General features: G+C 34.8%; 1 protein-coding gene across 1 annotated transcript in view; it reads left to right on the top strand.

The window, feature by feature from the left end:
* LOC138700432 (neurotrimin-like) overlaps positions 1-25353 on the top strand; it is an 886160-nt gene that overhangs the window by 492493 nt on the left and 368314 nt on the right. Inside the window, exon 4 of the mRNA XM_069827048.1 lies at positions 13373-13531. Coding sequence (XP_069683149.1) covers positions 13373-13531 — 159 coding nt within the window. The remainder of the gene's footprint in view (positions 1-13372; positions 13532-25353) is intronic.

Below are 25353 nucleotides of genomic sequence, written 5' to 3'. Positions count from 1 at the left end.
ATAATATAGTTTTGTGTAAAAATTGTGCTTGATGTAAAATTGTTTATGCCATTTCTGGCTTCAGCACACAAAAATACATGAAGGTCAGTTAACATTTGAAAAAAAATAGGAATTTAAAATGAAACGTTATATTAATTTGTTCGGATAAAACGTCTGAATATTTAAAAGACAAAAACATATCATAACACATTGCTCTCTTGAATTGACTGAGCATATTGGGAATTAAATTAATGGCTCCCTCAAAACACGCTATGAAATGTTTCATAGAAAATAATTTTTATCTCGGAAAGTAAGCAAAAACGAGCGAAGCTGCATTAAATTCTTTTGTTTTAAATATTGCAAAGAATAGCCCCTTGGAATTAATGACATTACTTACGATTCTCTCCCTCTCGCTCTCGCTCTCGCTCTCACTCTCGCTCTCTCTCTCTCTTGCTCTCACTCTCACTTTCGTTCTCTCTCAGTCTGCCTCTGTCTCTCTGTCTATCTGTCTCCCTCTCTCTCTCTCTCTCTCTCTCTCTCTAACCAATTGTAATCTAGAAAGATAAAAGTCAAATTTATAACATTTCTTGGATGCCAGGGACAATGAATTTAAGAAAATTAGATGTATTGAAAGGTTTGTATATAATAATAATAGTAATAATAATAATAATAACAACAATAATAATAACATAACAGGTAATGAGTTAAGTTGAGAAATATTATGGACACATGCTATGTCATGCACCATCTACCTACGGTCATAAAACTTTGTTGAAAGAAAAAAAAAAGTTGTTCAAAGCTTTTCTTGACAACAATATGATGTACATAGAAATTCTTCAATTTCCGGTGCGTTGTGCCATGCCAATCTTAAACCCAGCAGGAAGCAAGTCTCTAATGCGAACCCTGAGAGTTACATAGGTGAAAGTATACATAAATTTTGAACTACGATTCAACACGTGAAAGAACGGCGTTTTCTCTCCTTTTGTCCCACACTAGTAATAATAATAATTATAATGAAATAATACACTTTTATTATTATTGTTGTTGTTAATCAACAACATTGTCATCATAACCATTATCGTCGTAGTCATCATTCTACAAGGTGGCCCGAAATCCCCGCATCATAACTGTGAAAGACCTGCATCGTGGACTGTTACTTTTTAAGACACTGTCAACTGTGGAACATACCTGGCTATGATGGAAAAGTCATTAATTCCCGAGGACATAATTGGTTCGCGTCCGCAGTGGTTCAGGCCAGGGCATTCTCCTACTCATTATGATCCGCAGCTACGTCCTAGAGTGGATGAGAACTTCTGTCTATGGATTGGCCTATGGGACACGTAGAATAGACTCTCCGATCCCCGGATTTTAATCCAATAGATTTTGCAGTGTGGGGCTACCTAAGAGCAAAAGAGTAGAATGTGGATATGAGAGACAAACAGCATCTGCGTGAGCGAATTACTTCCGAATTCCGTGCTTTTTCGACTGACTTAGAGAAATGGAAGCATATACTATTAATTCTGATCTTGACAGTACTTCGAGTTCTATGAAAACGAAACAGGCACCAATTAAAATCCCTAAACTGTATAAAATCATAGTGCTGACAGCACAACAACTACTAAGAAAACGAAACAAACACTAATAGACCGTATTCTGACCCAGAACATATGGAGATAAGGTTAGTTTTCCATAGACTATATTGGCATGACATACTGGCGCGTGGCACAGGTATTATGAGGGAATTTGTTTCTTCTGTAGTTGACATTCTATTAGTGATTCAAAACTTCACTTTGGAGAGTGTTGAAAATGGATTCTAATGATAAAAATTTATACCACGATGACATTTCTTACAATTTAAATTATTAGTTCATTTATTTTATTTACTTTTACTAGTACTGGCAGAGTTAAGGTCATAAGGTCTTCTCTTCCACTCAGCAAGCATAATAATATATTATCAAATATAAATAACATAAATTCAGAAAAGAATGACATAATAATTATGATGATGATGATAATAATAATAATAATAATTATTATTATTATTATTATTATTATTATTATTATTATTATATCAAAATGTAGACGTGTTTAGTGGATGTAATTCTAATGAGTAAAACAAAACAATTTAGTGTTACATAAGATAATTTGGATTGAAGTAATTATTATTAACATAATGAACATTGATATATTAAAAATAAATATTCTGCAAAAGTAATAATTGAAAAAAGATCATATTCCAAAAGATCAAATTCCAGAGACGAAAAGCAGTCTTTCTAACAATCGACTTTTGAAAGTAGTCAATGTCTGACAGCCTTTTCCACTATGAACACTAAAATACGCTATTTTCACAGTTCCACTATCGTAAAGAATGAAGGGTTAGATGATCAAACACTACTGTACACAATGTACAAATTAAGTAGGCTAAAGTATTATGAAATAAAATACCTTGCATTACAATACATAACACTGTGCATAAGCTTAATATTCTACTCGACATATTTAAATTGTAAATATTAGTGTAATTGTTAAAGTGGTCCATGTTTATTTTTGCCCCACTTGACGAAACAAGAGTAGCATGAGCGTTGAAACCAATACTTCACTTGCTAGACGCACGCGCGTCGTTCACTTAAAAACTCGCATAATACTTAATGTTGTAGCCTCCTGGAACAAAGTTCGGTCTCTACTAGTTAAAATATATTCATGATAATAAATAAAAACTTTTAAGTCCAAATATTTCACGCATGTCCAAAGACGGAATTAATTCGTTTAACCACAGACAGCCTACTACGAAGATAAAGAAAAGTTAGAATGATTCACTGAAATGAAAAGATCTATTGGACTGTGTATATGAAGGAAAACGCCATTAATTCAGATCAGTATCCTTCATTAATATATTTGTCGTACAAAGAATATGTCTAAATTTTAATGTAATACAGTATTTTAGGAAATCAACGTCAGGCCTTATTATCCATTCCGTGTCATCGTACCTCTTTCTATTCATTCTCTTCCACAGTGTCAGTTTCTCTCCTATGGAACTCCTTACCTCGTGATGTAAGTAATTGCGGAACGGTTAATCAATTTAAATTAAAAATTAAGAACTACATACATGGAATTTATTTGTGAGCGTTAGCCGATTTTTGTAGGTTATTCTGTGTGTTTGTATAAATTGTCATTTAGGCCTACCATAAAGTAGAATTAGGATATGAATTGTAAATCACTTAATTATGTATCATGTTTAGTCAATATTCCATTATACGTAAGCTTATTAATGTGCATGAATATGATTTTTATATTTAAGTAAAACTATTAATATTAATATTTTTGTCATTGTTTCATTGTGTATTTCACTTCTGGTAGTGTGGAAGAGAGGGACTAATGGCATTAACTCTACCAGGAAAAATGAATAAATAAATAAATACACTTACGTAATAATGAAATATTATGTCAATAATGTACTGGTAATAGAACGCTATTATTATTTTCTAAATACACTTTATTTTCTTAGGTAGTTGTAACTTCTCAATCTCTCAGGCACATCAGTAAACTGTAAACGCAGTGAGATCTTTATCACCGGATTGTATGAAAAGATGAGTATTCAACACCATGTTCATATTGGGCAGTGTTGTCATAACTGGTATCATGCAGTACCATGAGGTATCAAAATATGTACCTCATCTCATAATTGGAATAAGAAACCTAAAGACAGATCAAAGATAGTGATACATGTCTCTGTATGTCTAAGAGTGCACAGTCAGATACCAATATATCACTATTTCAGCTGATGAGTCCACACCTGTGGAGTAACGGTCAGCGCGTCTCATCGCGAAACCAGATGGCCCGGATTCGAATCCCGGTCGGGGCAAGTTACCTGGTTGAGGTTTTTTCCGTGGTTTTTCCTCAACCAAATACGAGAAAATGCTGGGTAACTTTCGGTGCTGGACCCCGGACTCATTTCACCGGCATTATCATCTCCATTTCATTCAGACGCTAAATAACCTACATGTTGATAAAGCGTCGTAAAATAACCCAATAAAATAAAATCAAAATCAGCTGATGAAGACGTGATATCAGTAAAGATAATTTCAGGTCTCATAAGTTATTTCATTTGCAACGTATCTCACTGTTATCACTAACAATCACTGTTTCTCTCATAAGAATATCTTCTTTTGTATTTTGGGATAAATGAATTCAAGACATGTTCTAAAAGCTTTAACAACTACTTTCAAGAATATAATTAAGATTACTTTTAACTAGCAGTCTCCAACTAACTCCTTGAACAGTGAAACATGACAGTATTTTACTTACTGATTCTTTTCACGCCACATTATTCTCCTTTTAATAGAAAAAAAAAGACCATTTTGCCTACTGGAAGTCCGGACATCATATTTTCATGCACCAAATGTAGAAAATTACTGTTACAGGTTTCTGCGTTTACAAATGTAACGAAAACGAAGACAAGTGGCTCGTATCATTACGACCCTGTACCTCAGTGTGTGCAGCTCGCTTTAAGCGAAGAGGCAGTGCGAGGGGGCCTGCATGGAGAGGCCCCACGTTGCTAATGCTGCCGCGTTGATTCTCTCCTAGTGGCCAGTAATTACCGGAGGACCTTACTTTCCCGTTATATAGTAAGTAGGTTGCCATGGAACGGATCAGCAGCTTTATACAGAACCAAACTCATCCAGTGATCAGGTAATATGGTCACCGGCCTGCGAATAAGTAAGAAATATGTGCGTCCCTTGACGCTAACACTCTTCACGTGTAAATTTACACCACCAAATTTGTGTAATAATTATTTATGTTATGTAATTTGTAGCTCAGTCAGAGGCACTCCGTTATGAAGCCAAATGCTTGATCTGTATTATCGTGAATCATAACATAAACCTATAAGGAAATATTTTGATTTGTCTGTTACGTTTTATTGATATAGAAATGCGTCTTTGTACTGCACACGGTAGATTTCCAACCACTCCGTAACGATTTTCAGGAAAAGTGTTACATTACAATAGCACATATCGTTTGAACAAATAAACATAGCAAAACGAAAAGTCTACCACGGTGTAGACAAAGGAGTACCGTAACCGTAACCGTAACCGTGACCGCAACCGCATAAAACCGGTCGGACCCTAAAAAGGGTAGCCCAAAGAGTGCCTGGAACTCTCGGGCGGCCATGTTATGCTCATAACTCTGACAAGGGAAGTACTCCAGCTCGAACGGCTAAAACCGAATGGAAACGCGTTTAAAATATAATGTTGTACCTGTTCGAATAGCTATCAATGCCATTCGTCTGCAAAACTACGTGTGCGGCCGCTAACGCCATCTGAAAGTTAGCGTACTAGCCTCACTACGTCGTAGCTATACAGAGAGTACGAGCGAGACCATTGCGTTGTTCAATAGTTTAGTGCACGTACTAACGGCAGACATGAGTAGGCTGAAGTCAATTAACCCTGTGATCATTGTTTACCTGCTGCGCGAAAAGTTACGTCGAACTTACATACCGGGTAATGAGGATGTATTTGGAGTGAGGATGAGCCGTTTGCCTGCATGTTACGTGACATTATAATGCAAACATGCTACCGGGAATTATCAGAAGTAGATACCGACATATTGGATAGGAATAGTGATTGTGAGTCTGATGGCGGAGAAGAAACAGCACATGGGTATGACAGTTCCAACAGTTCTGGAACGTCCTCTCCAGCAAATAAAGGAACTGCAACTCAAAATGAATACTTACTTTCACTCTCAAAAATACACGACCTAGTGTGCTACAATAAATTTAAATTTAAGCTTTTTAACTTAAAAATTAAATTCAACAAAAATAATAAGAAAGAGTATATTCCTCGTCCAACCATTCATAAAAGAAATATTAATGACTGAATTATTCATCAAGAATTACCAACAAACATAAAGGGATTAAAAATGTATACCGCCGTTATAATGAAAATCTTTTTAGGGTTGTAACATTTTCTTGATTTGTCTTGATGATCTAACATTGGACAATATTTATGATTATTTTAATCGGGGTTACAATTCTTACTGGAAACTAATGAACAGTTACAGCTGCATTCGTTTCAAATCCAACTGCAAGGTAATTTTAGATTATGTGACGCGCAAAATGCAAGACCGGGGCCACTTCAAGGGAAACAAAACATCAAATCTGAAGGCTGTAAAAGAGACTGTAAGAACACATTTTGACAGAGCCAGAGACTATGATCAGTAGTCAACTACTGGGCTCTGGAAGCTGCTGCAGTAGTTGCTCTGGACAATTTAAAGCTTCGTTGAATTTCACCAGCGGCTTCAGAGAAGAATATAACATTTCGTCCAGGCATATCACTACGTTAGGCACAAAGTAGAAACATTTGTGGTAGATGTGAACATGTTCATTAAAGACAAAAACATAGTTAAGCAACGCGTGTGGACTAATGACCAGAACCAATTTTTTAATGAACTACCGTCTTCTTAAACACTATCGCACAGAGGTGAAAAATCAACAGCTCGTGAGGTACAGTCTTTTTATAACTCCAAACACAGTTACATAATAGATGTGACAGTGTCCATGGATGATAGATTAGCGAGCAAGCTTTACATTTGCAGAAAACAAGGGATGTTTGGTCCACAGTTTGCAAAGAAACTAGCAGCAATTTGTCCACGGAACATCCATGTTGAAGCGAGTAAAAATGAAAATATGATCAAAGAGCACATGATAAGCTTTGTACATTCGGTCCTCGGTGAACATGTTTGTGAAAAAAGGTATATTACTTTGTGATTTCTGGTCAGGACACAAAGATTACAGTCAGATAGAAGAATGTTTCCCCAACAAGGATACGTTACAGATACTGCCATCAAAGACAACCAAATACTGCCAACCTCCGGGTGTATATATTTTTTCAGACGGTACAAACTGCATTGCAGAATTGTTGATTTTGTACGGTTACATATTGACAAACTGCAGGTCACGTTACATGATCGATATTTCATCATCCGCCTTCACTCTGCCATCTACAACCAACTTTCTGCACCGAGGTACAGATCCATGTTAATATTTCGTGGCGAAGATCCGGTTACGAAGCTGATATTCTTGTTGCATCATTTGATAGTGTGATCATTGTGGCTTGTGATATTGAACTATTGCAGTGCAGATACACCGTAGATGATGTAGCATGTTCACATGTTGCCCTTGTCAAGTGTGCATACCGTTCCATTCCGTTGTATTTTAATCGCTTCATTGAAACTCCAGATTTGCACTCTGTGACGAATAAGGGAAGAACGTACCACAACACAGCATCTTCTATTTCGGGACATACGGACAGGTACGCACTGCATATGTTAATATATAAGATATTTCAAAAGTCAGTTCAGATATTAAATCGCTATAAATATTATAAATATTCCGACCAAAGTCATCAGTAGGCACTTTCCAACAATGTGACCTCCGCGATCTCCAGATTTCAATCCGGCCGACTTTTGGTTGTGGGGTTACCTTAAAGAACGAGTTTTCCTGATACATCCAACAACACTACTGCAACTGAAAGATGCCATCTCGCAAGAAATTGCCAATATTCCAAGACATTATCTGTAAAATGCTGTATATGGTGTCGCAGAAAGAAAGCTGTACGTTGAACAAGAGAACGGCGAATATCTTCCCAATGTTTTGTACACCCCGTTGTTTATCCAACACTGTGATGTTCTTGTTTTTTCCTTATCTCATATTATAATATTGATAGCGGTATAATGTTTGAACTGACTTTTGAAATATCCTATACTCGTATATTATTTAAAGCAAATGTCGTGTAGCTTCTTGCCACATAATCCCTCATTTATGTATTTTGTGGATCTCCTTGTTATAACTGTCTGTTACACGGTGTTGTTTCTTCAGCGATTTGCGCTTCTCTAGTCATTAGATTCGTTATTCTTCAATCATTGATTGTACACGACTGCGGAGTTTTACAGATAAATAACCTTGATGTGTGATAGAACAAGCACAGCTCTGTATTTTAAACGCATTTACACTCGGTTTTACCCGTTCGAGCTGGGGTACTTCCCTTGTGAGTGTATTCCAAATCTCAGCGCTGAGCAATCTGATGGCATCACGGTGTTCCGAATATCAACGATGACGTCACTGATGCTCCACCGGTGTCGCACCGGTTCCATCAACTTGCACAGGTGATGGCAGTCTCCATCAGCCGTCATCAGTGAATCTGATTGGTTCTTGTATAGGGCGGGAATTAGAAGACGAATGACAGCGTGCACTGTTGTGTCATGGCGGTGTGTTCTGCTTTGGTTCTGTTGTATTGTTTGTAATGAGCACAACGTAAAAGCAATATGTTAATGGCTTATGAGCGAACATCAAGAAATAAATTATTTATGCTCTCTTTTCTTTGAAGGTGATGACAGAACGGAAATGTCGCAAAATCTTGCTAGCGTAGCACAGACAACAACTTGTACAGCCGCCATGATAGCCATCGAACCTTCCAGCAGTTTTGTTATTAGTTAGCTGCAGCATGACGTCATTGTTGTCCACGGGTCCGGTGAGATTCGGAATACGCGGTCTGTGAGAGCTCAACTGATCCGGACATTGGAGCGAAATGAGATTGAATAAATAAATGCGAGAACATGATCCTGGGAAAATTTTACTCTCAGCATCTAAAAAGTAGTAACGTAGTGAAAATTTCGACGACACAATTTAAAAGGGAAACAACTCAAAATTTATAGTTTAGAGATAACTGTATTTTAGAGTCCAATTTGCTATTTAAAATCCAATTAACATCATTCTAATTGGAATTTATGCTTTATATGAAACACTATTAACATAATTTGGAGTAATTCCAGTGATCCCTGGAATTTTCACAGCAACATTGAAACTTTAAAATGTCGTTCTCTCAAAACTTCAAATATTGAGTTGTTTCCCTTTTGAACTGGACCGTCGATTTGTTAACTTTTTTAATGTCTCATAATTCAAACGTTGAGAGAATGCAAAAGTCGTAACGAGCACAACTGAAGAAAAGAGCATCCGAAGACAAATGAAACAAGCCCAAGATCACCGCTGCGAAGTACAAGAGACAGCAGTGAAAGCTCAAGAGAACTGCAGCGCATGTGTGCTTCGTGAACTCTGTGGGTGTAGAACAGCGGTGACAAAAGCGGGTGTCGTGATTACATCATGTAATCATAGAAATTCAAACGGGTACGAGGAGTTTCCTGTACATTGCTGTGTGTTTTATTCATGTACTGAAGACAAGCAGTGACGGTATCATGTCGCTCTACAAATTCTGTCTCTACAAGCAGTAAGAGGTGATTTCGTATAGAATGAGAAGGAGAACTTTTTTCTTGTTCTGTCGGACAAAATGTAATATATTTACTTTACTCAACGGTTCAATAGGAGCATATAGAAACATTAATTGCCACGCTGAATAATGTATTATTATTATTATTATTATTATCATTATCATTATTATTGACCATTAAGTATGTGTTTTTATCATTCTTCTGTACTTGCATGAATATTGATATTTTTAGATCTTCTCCCTAGAAGGCTAAAATTACTAGGTTTTATCTCAATTTTAATCTTTAGATGAGGGTAACTATTTATTAGTTATTCATTTAATAATAATATTGTAGAAAAACTGATTCAATATTACTTGCCAGCGAACTGTTAAACGCCAGGAATTGATATACTTAAATCATAGCCAGGAAGAGAAAGATGACATAAATAATGTAAGGAAATCAGCTACCCAATGGGGTTTGAAATATCTCGTGCTCTAAAGCCTTTTAATAGAACAGAATTTCTCAAAAGAGTAATGATTAAAGTAGCTTAAATAACTTGTCCATAAGAAGTTTTTAATTTTGAAAGAACTTCGATTCTCGACCAAGTATCGAGAGAAGAATTTAGAAAATTCCTGATTATATTCAAGAGGAAGGTTAAAAAGGAAGCAAGAAAAATCATATATTATTCAATGGTTCTTGATGATAGCAGTGACATTACCGATACAGCAAAGCTTGCGATTTTTATCCGCTGGATTGATCAAGGTGATAGTACAGGAACCACCACTGGTTGTAGTTTTCATGCCAAGAATCTTTCCTCCGTCTTCTTACTTCATAGGCTGTCTGTCGCATATAATCACTGCAGTTCGAGATTTGGTCACCGCTGGTGTAGAATAAGACTCACTACGTTACTCCACAACCATCCACTTCTAAAACATTGCATTAATCTGTAAGTCTAGACTGTAAACATACTTTGTAAACAATGTATTCCCTTTAGTCTTTAAGCTTGTTTTGTATTCTGTAAATCATTCAGCCATTAAACAACACAAATTGAAAATATTTCTTTCGTCAATTTCGCTCATAACCTCCCTCGAAGACAAACGTAGTTCTAGTCCATAATCTGTGAGGCTGACTTCAATAGTGAGGACTATTCATTTTTCCCTTTTCTGGGTTATACCATTCCGAATACGCCTTGATGGAATACATATCTGGGCTATTTTCCTTCGCAACATTATGCGGAGAGAAGGTGAAACTTGGAGGGCTATACTTAGGACAATCCAGTAATCCGCTAGCATTATAAGCATTGGTTACGCGTTCCACTTGGTGAGTGTTGTAGTGGAAACATAACCTGGATCATGAACAAACAAATGAATGCATTGCGAGTGGCATCGACGCGATTCCTTAAGGGACAATACTGTACTTATTATATTTCCTCGGGTGTTACGTAGAAAAATGTTCCACGTTAAAAACAGATATAATTTCAATTCTGATAAACCTGGACTTCAAATACGTACAAAGGGTGATGATCCTTTATGTGATACAACAAGGGAAAGTGCCCACTTCATATCTCCTAAAAAGAGAAGAGAGTATAATTAGAGAATTTAACGATATTAAATTTGGTTCCATTTTTAAATTGTGAATTATATTACATGTACTACTCATTCCTAGGTCTATATAGTTTTCTGCCCAAGGGGAGGTGTTTCACTGCAGATACAGCATTCTCCAATCTTTCCTATTTTCTGTCTTCTTCTTAGTCTCCGCATATCATCCATACATCTTAATGTTGTCTATCATCTGATATCTTCTTCAGCCCAGAACTTTTCTCCCATTCACCATTCCTTCCAGTCCATCTTTCAATATAGAGTTCCTTCTCAGCCTCTGACCCATCTATCGTTTTTTGTTTATGTAATGACACTTCAACACATTCAAATGGGTTTAAATTATAATAATCATATTTAGAAAACATTTAATATACTAAATATAAAACACAATTCATTCTATTCAATTATAATAGTAGTCTAAATAAAGCACAAATAGAACTGTAATAAAACATAATACAGTAATAGAAATAATAAGTTAAAACTCAGTTGAAATTATTGCAAATTACATTCTATATTGATAGGAAAGCGTACTTTATAATCAAATCCTGTAACAAAATGTGCAATATACGTCACAATTATTATATATTCCAATGGCTTTACCTAGCACAAATTGTAACTAAAATTTACATAAGGTCATTACATAGCTACATATCGATGAGACAATTTATTCCGTCATACTGTATTTACATTATGTACAATTGCTAATAATATTATACATATTTTGTAAGTTTAACTTATAACTATCAATTCCGTTTATATTAATATTCAAGTATGTCATAACAAGCGATGTAACTATTGTTTTAGTATGTTTTGATCTCATTGTCAATCAATCGCGTGTATTTTATTCTTAAAAATTATTCTAACCAAACATTTAACATGACGAAGCATTTATATATTGTAATTTATAGCCTGATGATGCCAATAGGCGAAAAAGTTAGCACAAGATATTGAATAAAAGCACATTATTACGTATCTGTTATTATATTTTTGATTTTGTAATATTTAGATAAGTCATTAGACTGAAAGAATGTTTAATTAATTAAAATATTACATTAGACTTGTCGGAAAAATAAAATTATAATGAATTTTAAGGTTTTCACAATTTATAAAAATGACAAGTTCAACTATATTGAATAATGCTGAAGATTGAAAGGAAATTGTCATCGGTAATGCATGCATACATACATACATACATACATACATACATACATACATACATACATACATACATACATACATACATACATACATACATACATACATACATACATAATACATACAGTCCACTCCGTGGAGTAACGGTCAGCGCGTCTGGTTGCGAAACCAGGTGGCCCGGTTTCGAATCCCAGTCGGGGCAAGTTACCTGGTTGAGGTTTTTTCCGGGATTTTCCCTCAACCCAATAGGAGCAAATGCTGGGTAACTTTCGGTGCTGGACCCCGCACTCATTTCACCGCATTATCATCTCCATATCATTCAGAAGCTAAATAACCTAGTTGTTGAAACAGCGTCGTAAAATAACCCAATAAAAATACATACACACATACGTGTTCTGTCCATGGCAGGTCTTTCATTGCAAACCCAGAATTCTCCAATCATTCCTATTTTCTCCCTTTCTCTTTGTTTCCGCATATGATCCACTTATCTTAATGTCGTCTATCATCTGATATCGTCTTCTGCCCCGAACTCTTTTCCCGTTTACCATTCCTTCCATTGCATTCTCCAGTAGGCAGTTTCTTATTATTCAGAGACCCAACCAATTCCTTTTTCTCTTCCTGATCAGATTCAGCAACATTCTTTCTTCACTCACTCTTTTCAACACAGCTTCATTTTTTATTATGTCTGTAAACTTCATACGCTCCATTCTTCTCCATATCCACATTTCAAATGCTTCTAGTTGCTTCTATTCATTTCATCTTAATGTCCCTTTTTCTGCCCCATGCAATGTCACACTTCATACAAAGCACTTCACTAGTCTCTTCCTTAGTTATTTTTCAACAGATCAATAGAATAAGCTCCCTTTTCTAGTAAAAACTTCCTTGGCCATTGCTATTCTCCTTTTGACTTCCCGGCTGGAGCTCATGTTACTGCTTATAGTACATCCCAAGTATTTGAAGGTGTTCACTTGCTCTATTGTCTCATTTAGAATTCGCAACTTTACCTTCTTTATGTTTCTTACGACAACCATGGTCTTCGTCTTGTTTGCATTTATCTTCATTCTATTCTGCTCACAGCTGTCGTTTAGCTCCAGTAGCATATCTCTTAATATCGTCTCCTTTTCTGCTAACAACGCGATATCATCAGTCAGTCCTGTGCAATTTATTTATGCTTTTGTTTATATTATTCATACTTAATCACCATATGTAGTACTGGCTTTACGAAAGGTCTTCGTCTTATGTAGGCATATTTATTTTCAATACTGGATACTGTTTATCTGTTCCAAATTGAGCACATACACATAACAAGGAATCTGTTCATCTGCTTCAACTTTGGTTTGTATTTGGAATCAGTTGTTGTCACCGCCTGTCTTTTGTTGCAGTGCCGCCCAACATCGACGACTCCCTGAGCAGCTCCGACGTCATCGTGCGGGAGGGTGCAAACGTCACACTCACATGTCACGCCACGGGGTCTCCGGCGCCCAGCGTCAAGTGGAAGAGGGACGACGGGAGCAAGATCGCCATTAACAAGTCGTTGTCAGGTGCGTCAACATGAACGGATAAGCTCATCCACTGACACACATGCTGCCTAATTGATTCACTGAGAATAATCTGAGGGAATTTCTTATCCACTTTTGGTATATGCGAAAAGACAAATGTAAACCCCACAATTACTACAGTTACATCTTGAACTTAAAACATAAGTATCATATGTATTGATCGCTTTATTTAGAAGAACGAGTTCCCAAATGGACGAGAGATCTTTGAAAAGTTAATAGCCTGACATATGAATTACATAATTGGTTCAACAATAGCACCATTCGTCTTTTATTAGGTCATGAGCGAGAAATTACATTATTTTTAATACATTTGGTGTAGTTGAATTTATATATTAATGCGCCGAGTAGACTGCTCAAAATTATAAACATTCAGCATCGTTCCATCATCAAATATCGTAAAAAAAAAGGGAAAGAATTTGTCAGGAATTAAAACAGACATGGATAGACATTGAGGGAATCATGCGAAAAAATGGTCAGCCCTGTTTAAATGTGGAAGATGACTGCTAGTAATAACAACCAGTACAAAAATCATCGAAAAAATTCGCGACATGATGTTGAAAGACAATGGACTAAAAGTATTTGAAATTAGTGAGGTAATGCTCATCTCAACTGAACGGGTGCACCACATCGTAGTCAATGATTTGAGTATGCCCAAGCACAGGGATGGGCAACTCGTGCCCACAAAGTGCTAAAAAGAAACCTGAAAGGGAAAAAGACAGACGAAGCCATCCGTAGCAGTTGCAAGTTGTTTGTAGTTTCGCTGCAAAGCAGTTCACTGCCGCGGTGCGCTCTCGCGGCTCATGCAGGTGGTCGTGATATCTACTCCATGATTAGAATTTCAGAATGACGCATGGTATAATAATTATAGTAATTTTAGACAGACTGTACCTAAGCACACATAACAAAATCATATTATTTCCTATTTTTGTAAATTAGTTTAGTACAGGAGACACAAACTGAATACAACATTTTCAAGATACAACAAACATAACTGCAACACTTATTTATTATTACACTGTTTGTTAATATTTCTTATTATATGTCTTATTTTTTTTGAAACATAGAACGCGAGAATTTACAAGTGTTTATACATTAAAGAGTATTCCTCTTTTCTCAGAAAGGTAATAGTCTGTGTTCGCAAATAATCACAAATTCAAGGAAATATTTTGTACATGTCACGGCAGAGGAAATAAACTTACTTCTAAGCTCTTTCTGTATATTGAGAGCTCTTACACTTCTATCTTGTATTAAACTCTGACTCAAGCACATAATGTGGAAGCAAAGAGTATATATGAAAATTCTGGCTTAGGCAGCATTGCGAACGGTTCGATTCCTGATTTCGCTGGAATTTGAATGGCGTGCTGTTCTGTAGATTTATCAATTCAGGCTATAAACTTTCAGAACCTTCTATCGGCTGTAAGCCAAAAGAATTTCAGAAAAATCTCGATCCCTTGTCAATTGTCACTTTTTTCCAAACTTACCAGTGAATTCAGCTGTAGGTCTTGAAGTAGGGTCTTATATTTGATAAGAAGATTTTCTTATCACTCTTCAAGCTAGTTTATAGTCAAAGAAAGTGAAGTTGTCTATGTTCTACATGATACTGCCACATTTCAAATTTATCCATAAATGCTCTTAGCTAGTCGATCATATGTCGTGTACTTCTATAACTCGCACGCACAACGTGCTAACGATATTTGATATCTGTCTTACCTTGTTGATATCCAATTTTTACCTTTACCTATTCTAAAGCATATGTAGACAATATTTCTTTACAAAAACCTTCACTGTGTTTATTATTTGTAACATAAAATGCGTAAGAAAGTGTAATAGAACATAGTACAAGCTTTACCTCCCTTCTTAATAGAAAAAATATTTCTCTTTCGACTCATCACTGAAGGAAAATGATCTAGGTATTATATTGTTTTTCACTTAAAACAAGCCGCCACTTACTGCTGAAGCGAGTAAATTTCTGTCTTGCAACAACGGCATAAATGCACTACAGCTAATACAGAGTCCGTTCTACCTGCACTGAGGTTGTGTTCACACTTTGATAGCACTAGTTGCCCACCCATGTCCAAGCATACCGCGTCTGCTATGACCGGACTAAGTAGCGTCCAGCATGAAATATAGAAATACACTCTGGCTCGATTTGAGAACTATATATCCGACTTTTTTAAAGAGGTTTGTGGCCACAGACGAAACCTGGATCTATCTCTACAGCATGAACGTAACTAAAGTCATTAATTATGGTGGATGATTCCCTTTGTGAAGAGAAACAAAAAAGTCAATGCCATTTTGTTGTGTTTTGAATAGTTTTCCAGGAAAATGTGCATTTTAAGATACATTAATTACGAGAGCGTGCAACGCTGTGTAATAATAACTATGGAATGCACATAAAGCTATGTTGCTGTGAACAACTTCACCTGGTTTGTTATGAACAGGAAAGTTGAAGATCATTGCCACGTACATTGATTTTGAACTCGTAAGAAAAAATACAATGATATATCGTTTAATTTTTTTGTTTAAACTGTGTTAGACAGCGGAAAATGAAAACTACTCATTTCACGTTAAATATCTTAGAAAATTTAAAATAAACTCTACAATCTAATTTAATTAAATGTTCAGAAAACTCAGACAATAAAAGACGCTTATTTCAAACTAAGTAGAAAATATTAATATATATTTCTACTTTCTCATTTTAATTGCATATTCTAAAGAACGTAAACAATAATGTTATAAAAACAAAATTTTAAAATATTTTAAACTCTAAAAGAAGAAAGAAAAATACGATATGCTTATTTTACGTTAAAAGAACTAAATTAAAAATATTTTAAACCATTCCTCTTAATTTTAATTAAATATTCGGTGGACATAGACAACAAGAAAAGCTTATTTTACGTTATACAAATCTAATTAATGATTTAAAAAATCTCCGTTTGTTGCACTACAAGCATTTTCTTCAGCCAATTACAAATAGTTTCCTCCCACTTTAATTTTTAAAGTAGTAACCGGTAAAATTACATATAATAAATCAAATTTCCCTTAAAATTAATGTTATTATGTATGTGTTATGCCTACATTTCTAGTTTCCTCATCTATCTATTGCATTATACGAGCTGTATCTGTCCAGGCAATAACCTTTATAGGGTTGTCATAGTGCATCAGGGTTTAAAAATCTCTTTGCAGAACAAAAACTTCCATTTGTTGGGATCAAATTTCTGCAAATTTTAAGAACAAAACTAAAATTCTTTCAATCATTTGTCATCATAATGCATTGCTCTCTTATATTGACTGCGCATATCGGAAATTAATTCAATATTTTTCCCAAAACACGCTATGAAATGTTTCATAAAAAATAATTTTTTCTCGAAAAGAAAGTAAAAACGAGCAACATTATATTAAAATTTTTTTGTTTGAAATAACTGAAAGAATAATCCCTTGAAATTAATGACATTACTTACGATTCACTCTGTATACACCAGAAGTGAAAGAACAGTCTCAACAGTGGAAACATGGTGATTCCCAACCTCCAAGGAGAGCACAGGGTGTTCAACCGGCTATGACAGTTATGACGTCAATATTCTGACATCCTAAGGGATAATCACTATCGATTATCTAGCAAAGGGGAAAACCATAAAGGGAGATTAGGCCTGCTATTCGAATATCCAACAACAATTGAAAGGAAAAATTCGTTACAAAATGTCAAGTATGATCGTGAAGAATGTATTCTTTTAACATGACAATTTGCCTGTTGTCTGTCCACAATCCGCAGTCGCAGTTACTAAACCACACTAACCACAGTTCGAATTGTTACCACATCCCCTCTATTCTTTGAATCTGGTGCCCTCTGACATTTTCCTCTTCCAAGAGCTCAAAAGTTACTTGACTATAAAGATATTTTCGCCAGTTCAAGAAGTTATCGCCGCGGCAGAAAGTTTTTTTTTTTCTTTTGCAAACTTCGAAAAACCTATTTATAAGGAGTGTATAAAAGCATTGCAGCACCATTCGACCAAGTGTGTGAATCTCATGACAGATTATGTTTAAAAAATGTTTCAATATATTTCTAGTGTTGTTTCTAAGTTAGGCTATGAACTCTTTAAACAATCCTAATGCTCTGGGAACCAAGATTGAAATAATAATAATAATAATTCTACACTTGTATTAAAATAGTGATTTCGACGCTGAAATGTTTACATAGTACTGCACGTCAGTATCCATGGCCGTTTGAGCTCTTTAATTGAAATTCTTTAGGAATCGACATTTAAAAAATAGAGAGACTTAAAGGAATAAATTCGTTGACTAACTGAATCATGTTGTTTAGTCAACTGTCCGAAGACAGGTTTGAACCTCATAAATGACACCAATAAGGCGTCATTCATGAGGCAACTAGGCCAGGAGATAATGGGGTAGGGTGGCCAGTTCCTTTCCCCCCTCCATTGCATACAATCGCCGATTAGCTACATATTCCATTAATCAGACTTCAGATGCATACAAACAATTGTTCTTCCTCTGACACATATCGTCAAGCGAGATGTACAGATGCCCCAAACTAACAAGCTGTCTTGTTCGCGCAGGCGCATAGAGCACTTCTCCCCTACCACTGTTCGCCTACTGCTGTGCAGTACAGTTCAGTTCTAATAATAGTTGACAAGGCTGTATTCTGTTAAGAACATTTCTATATGTGGCTGTTGTTTGTGATAGAAATATTTCTTCTATTATGATGAGGAGTACATTATCTGGCAAAGTTCTCCTTATTCAGACGCTATAATCTATTATTTGGGCACATAAAACTAGAATAATGATGGAACATTTAGGTCAGTCATATATTATACTAATGAATATATATATATATATATATATATATATTTGCAATTAGAAAATAAATCATTAACACCAATAACATTATGTATTACAATACTGCTCAATATATTATAGGGAGGATGCAACTTGAATATATTGCCAGGAAGTCAACTTTTCATATAATGTGAGTATACATGAGTATCGGAGCGTAGTTAGACTTCCTTCTTTAGCTGTACTACCTCCCCTCTCCAGGTAGTTTCCAAGCTTGAGTTATCTGTACTGCCTGATAATAAATTTTCATTTCAGCTAGAACCTCAGTCAGAGTTGTAACTGAACCTTAATCACAGTTAATTTGAAATACAAATATGATCGTGTTTAAAATAACACAATAAAAGTAAAGAATATAGATTCAAACTCATAGGTACTGTAAACATGTTATAAAAAGTATTATTAGAAATAGAGAATACGACGTTGATACCTAATAATATCAATAAAATAATGGGATATCAATATTCCAAATAGTAATTGTAAGAGTAAAATATACTTAAAAATACAAAAAACTTGGAGGGATAATTGCAAGAACCAATTTTGTTCTAAAATGTTACATCACATTATCTATGTAGTATTTTCCAGTGTTCTAAACAGCACTCATACTATTACAATTATTATAAAGAATCACATAGCGAGAAGAGCGTTCCCGAACACATTCCCCAGCATCATATTTTTCACTGCTATATTATCTCACCATTTATTCCAATCTGTTTTTGCTATGGTTCGTTTAACCAAGCCTATATTCTTCCTGATGCAATCATCCTAATGGTTATTTTTTCCAATCCATATTTACTAAGCCTGTTCCTACCAATTGTATTTTTCCCCAAAAAGTTTATCAAAATTTTCTAACGAGTACTCATGCCAGTGCTATTTGATTCTATTCTATAATTTTAGTTCCATACGTTTCACTTCAAGTTTCATGTAACTTATATGCAGAAATACCATGGTTGATATAATGTCACTTAAAAGAGGGAAGAAATTTCGTTTTAAAGAGCAAAACTATTCTGTAAAATAGATAAAAAAATAGAAAAGATTATTGTTAAGCCTATTGTTCTTGAAAATAGGTATGCAAATTTACTGTAATTACACAAATAGTCGGAAAACAAATTTATGTATTGAAATAAAATATTCTTATGCATGATCTAAACCTAAGAAAATATTCGTATGCATGACCCAAACCTAAGAATTGTAAACGCAGAATTGGTTGTTCAGCGAATGAAGAGAGCTGAACCTGCTATTTTTTTCTCTTCTTTAACTGCCACTAATATAGTACTTTTCAAAATAATCTACTATAGGAACTGCATTCTCCGAAATAGTTTCGACAGGAAGTTGAAACGCCTCACGAACCGAATATCCAAGTTCGACAAGAGTCAAACTGTGCTTTCTATGAATGGAATGTTTAACATCTGGATTATTAGGCCTAAATAGAATTTGAAGTTCGAATGATTGCACTTTTTCATATGCAGGCTGTGCTAAATAAAATAATCAACAGATATACGGGTTCATGGGAAGATAGGTTTTGCAGTGTTAATTACGGCCAACCGACAATGCATACTGCAGGCAAGAATGATATGTGTCTGTGTACATTCTGCAATTATGCGTCTTAAAATACAGGGTTGTTTCTGATCTCTGATAACGAATTTAAGTGAAATCATGTGCGTCAGAGTCATGACAGCTGAACTGTGGCGCGAGGTGACAGACCAGTACTGAGTGATCTCATAGTCAGAGTGCACAGCGACTCACAGCAGAAATACCCAAGAAAATCAATCCTTTTTGGTAAGGGTACATTACGATCCTTTGCAATGCCAAGTACAGTTAAGTGAAAATAAAAGAAGCCTGCAATAAATGAGGTTTCGTTATTTCCAAGAAAAACATATTCTGTGTACTTAATAAGATTCGTAAGGCTCGAATGGAATTAATTTGTATCATCTTATGGGATGCAGTGACTTGTGACGGGATGTGGATTTGCTTAATCCCATCCGAGCTTTGTCAGTCTTATTAGGTACACACAAGATGCCTTTCTTGGAAATAACGAAACCACGTTTTTATGCAGGCTCCTATGATTTTCACGTAGGCATCGGAAAGGGTTGTTATGTACCCCTCCCAAAAAGGCTCGATTTTCTTGGGCATTGCTACTGTGATACACCGTGCACTCTGATTATGAAATCACTTGCTACTGGTCTGTCACCTCTCGGTGAAATTCAGCTGTGGGTGTGATTCCTGACGCACATGACGTCATTCAAATTCGTTATCAGAGATCGGAACAACCCTCTGTATTTTTGTACAATAATTTTTTTCTTCTCATTACGAATGGGAAAGGTGTCGTTTCAACACCGTTTTGTACACTTCTTACCAGATATATTCCAATAAAATGTGGATAAATATGTTATGACCAGGGAAAGGATTTATATGTAAATACATATTTACTTATAAAGCTAATATAATTTATATTTTGCATTATCTTTATGTTTCACAATGTGTAGGGTTGAAAAATCCTACTTTTATTTTCCATATTTTTCCATATTTTAGAGTTTAGTACATATTTTCGTTAATTTCCATATATTTTCCATATTTCATATAAAACAGTCCATATTATATTAGGTTTAACAATAAAACAAAACAAAATTCCATTAACTTTTAAAAATACATTTCAACAATAGAGATTTAAACACATGTTCAGTAATCCCTTTAACATCAGAGTTATTTGAAAATTAGCAGTCCTATCAACAATGGGAAAGTAAGTTACAAAACTGTATTAATTTAATTTAAAATTTTTAACAGACTTCAGTTGTGCAGTTCAACAGTTAAATGCCAGTCAGAGTACACATAGGTTCAGTTTTGTAAATCATACTATAAAGACGGTAAATATGCCAAAAGTACGTCATTCAGTCAATTTAAAATCAAAACTAACAAGTTACATTTCAGAATTTAAAGAAGATGGTTTATCAACTGACAATAAAATATTATTTTGTAATTTGTGTCAGTGTGCAGTATCATCTACACAAAAGTTCCTGGTGCAACAACACATTACAACTAGTAAACATCAGGCCAACAAACAACTAAATTCCAAGCAGAGACAATTGTTTTTAACACAACCAACAACATCGAATGTAAGATCTGAGTTTAACATCGACCTGTGCCGTTCTCTCATCTCTGCTGATATTCCTCTCTACAAACTAAAGAATAAGGTCTTCAGGGAATTCCTTGAAAAATATACTCAACATACAATCCCGGATGAGTCAACACTTAGGAAGACGTATGCTCCATCCATCTACGATGAGACAATACAGAAGATAAGAGATGAAATTAAAGATAGTTCAATTTGGGTTTCCATTGATGAGACTCCCGACAAAGAAGGTAGACTTGTTGGTAATGTAGTTATCGGTTTGTTAAGTGAACAATATTCTGAACGAATTCTTTTACATTGTGATGTTCTAGAAAAGTGCAATAACAAAACTATAGTTAAACTGTTCAACGAAGCTATGGGTATCCTGTGGCCAAAGGGTATTATGTACGATAATGTGTTATTCTTTATTAGCGATGCTGCCCCTTATATGGTCAAAGCTGGACAAGCATTATCTGTTGTATATCCTAAATTGACTCATTTTACTTGTGTGGCGCATGCATTTCATCGTGTGGCAGAAGTGGTCAGAGACAATTTCCCTAAAGTAGATTTGTTGATTTCATCAGTGAAAAAAGTATTTCTCAAAGCTCCCAGTAGAGTTAACGTGTTGAAAGAAATGTACCCTGAAATTCCATTGCCACCAAAGCCAATTTTAACTAGATGGGGTACATGGCTAGAAGCAGTTGAATATTATGCCGAACATATAGACTCTATTAACAATGTTCTCCTTGCATTGGACTCTGAAGATGCAGTCTCAATTGATACTGCGAAAACAGTTACCTGTGACATAAGTGTGAAGAATGACTTAGCTCACATTCAGCATACATTTTCATGCATCATAAAAACGCTCAAAAGTCTCCAAAATAGGCACCTTTCACTATCTGAAAGTTTTGAAATTATAAATAGTACTGTGGAACAACTGAATCGTGGTAGAGGTAAAGTTGCAGATGCAGTAAGAGCTAAGGTGGACACTGTACTTTCAAAAAACCCTGGATATGAAGAACTACAAAAGGTTGTTGCTGTGATGAGTGGTGAATCAACAGTGAAGATTAACTTGGACTTATCCCCAGCAGACATTGTGAAATTGAATTATGTACCAGTTACTTCTTGTGACGTCGAACGCTCTTTTAGTCAGTATAAATCTATCCTCAGAGACAATAGAAGAAGATTCACTTTTCAGCACTTGAAAGAAATGTTTGTAACCTATTGTTATGGTAACAGACAATAAAAATTGTGTTTTGTTGAAACTACATTGGAAGATAAGGTACGTCCATTATATTTTTTGTTTAGTTTGATTAAAATGTACCAATATTTAACGTACATAGTCATTTTTTTTATAATTTTAAGTCCATATTTAATTCCATATTTTGGTAAAAATCCATATTTAATTCCATATTTTGGTAAAAATAACTACATATATATTTACATATTTCATATATTTTTAGTCCATATAAATCCGTTCCCTGGTTATGACTTATGACAAGTCTTACATATGCCTTCAACAAGCTACATATTAGATTGTATTAGCACCTCTAAATTTCTTTCAGTCTTATCCTTGTATCTTCTTGTTCTTCGTCTGTGTTACTCGAGTCGTGAATGAGAAAGTTATCGCCGGCTAATGTAATCTTATAACAATGTGGAAGTTGCCCTGAATCTTCTAAACGGATTGGTTCTGAAGTATGTTTCTTTCTCCTCTCCCGACCTAGAACTTTCTTAAGATTTTCCCAGTTAATACTCCCTATGGTACATGTACACTTGAAAGTTCTTTGTGAGGAATTTCTCCGAAGGACTTTCTGGGCGGATGAGTTGCTAGCAAAATATTTTCAGAAATATCATTCCACAGTTGACAGCGACAGAGGTCAGATGTATTGTTGGTGCGCTTATAGTTTATAGGTTATTTTAAGCAGTTTGCAGTTAAAAACATGGAAAAAATACTACTAACAAATGAAGGAAATGCATGGAAGTGTCATATGTACTTCGGTACATCGCTATAATATTATATTATAATATAATACTACTATCAAAGGTTAAAACTAACAACAAATGTGAATAAAGAAGAAGTGAAATCGAAACTGGATAATGAAGATATAAGTAATAAAAATAAGTTTTTGTTTGAAAAATTCAGTGTTGACATGCAATCTGAAATCATAGATATCAAAGAATCTATCTTATACTTGCCGGCTAAATTCGACTTCTTCTACGATGAATTACATAAAATTAAAGAAGATTTAACTGAAGTAAAAAGAGTTAATAAATTACTGAGAGAAGAAAATTACAAAATAAACTACAGACTCAGTGACATCGAGCAGTACTCTCGAAGGGATAATGTTATCGTATATGAAATTCCTGATACAAAATCCGAATCCGTGCAGGATTTCCTAGTACTTCACTTTGCTTGGAATTTAAAATCTCGACCAGAAAGTTCCAATTTCTAACGCGAGTTACATTATAGTTACATCGAGATTGAACGCTGGAAACTCAAGCAAGAAAAATAACAAAATATATGGATTTAAAATTATGAAAATAGCAAAATGGAAACTGAGAGGATTAAATTAATTGAGCAAGTAAATTCTTTCACTTACTTAGGATGCTATATTCCTTACATAACCTTTATAAATGTTTGAAATCTATACTAATAATAAATCTGTAGCCGAAATTGTTCTGGTAATTTTCGCTTTTCCAAAAATAATTGGTCCTAACATGTGTAATTAACCATCCTGAAACCGAAAAGCGCTTTTTTGAAATTTTTGTTTGCATGTATGTCTGTCTGTCTGTCTCTCTGTCTGTCTCTTTGTCTGGATGTTTGTTACCTTTTCACGCGATAATGGCTAAACCGATTTATATGAAAATTGGAATATAAATTAAGTTCGTTGTAACTTAGAGTTTAGGCTATATGGCATTCAAAAGACTTTATTTAAAAGGGGGGTTATAAGGGGGCTTGAATTAAATAAATCGAAATATCTCCCTATTATTGATTTTCGTGAAAAATGTTACTTAACAAAAGTGTCTTTAAAACCGATTTCCATAAGTTTTATTCTATGCAAAATTTTGATAGGACTGATATTTAAGGATATACAAGACTTTTAAAATAGCAATTTATTTTCATCGCTGCCTCAGATTATAGCGTTGTTGTTCCTACAATAACTCCTATGTGCAAAATATAAAATTTTTGAGTAGGAAGAAAAAACACGTTTATTCATTCCATGGCAAGGTTTCATAGGAGATCGTGAATTCTTACATTTTCGAAAGAAAGAAATATAATTACATATCACTACATATGCTGTATCATTATTTAAGTTATTTGAAGGGTTCAGAACCATAGAGGGCCAAGCGCCATTTACTGAAGACGTAAAAAAAAGCGTTAAAAATTAAGTTATTAGCATAATTCAGTGGAAACATAGGAAGTAATATAAAGTATAGACATTAAAACTAAACGATATGTTAATCTTCATTAAACTATGGTTGCATGTAATAACAATTAAGAAACATGTTAAAAGGAATTGTCATTGCACCAAATGAGTGATCTCTGGATCAAAATGATCGCATTTTAATTTTTTTAAATACAATTTAAGTTAAGTAACATACTAACGATTTATCCTTCTATCAAACACAAATGTTCCCTGGATCAAATGTCCTATTTTAATAATGTAATTAATTTATATTTATTTCTAACGGGTGCAGCGGAGCGCACGGGTACGGCTAGTGAGCTAAATAAATACTTAAGGCTTATAGGCACAATCGAAATACACTAAAAAGCATATCAATTCACTCACTACTTATAAATTTCACAAAGTACTTGATGTTTCGACATGATTGTTTACATGTGACA

This window comes from Periplaneta americana, chromosome 5, assembly GCF_040183065.1.
Source record: "Periplaneta americana isolate PAMFEO1 chromosome 5, P.americana_PAMFEO1_priV1, whole genome shotgun sequence".
In the NCBI taxonomy this organism is placed as follows: domain Eukaryota; kingdom Metazoa; phylum Arthropoda; class Insecta; order Blattodea; family Blattidae; genus Periplaneta; species Periplaneta americana.
This window is presented reverse-complemented; position numbering and strand designations above follow the sequence as displayed.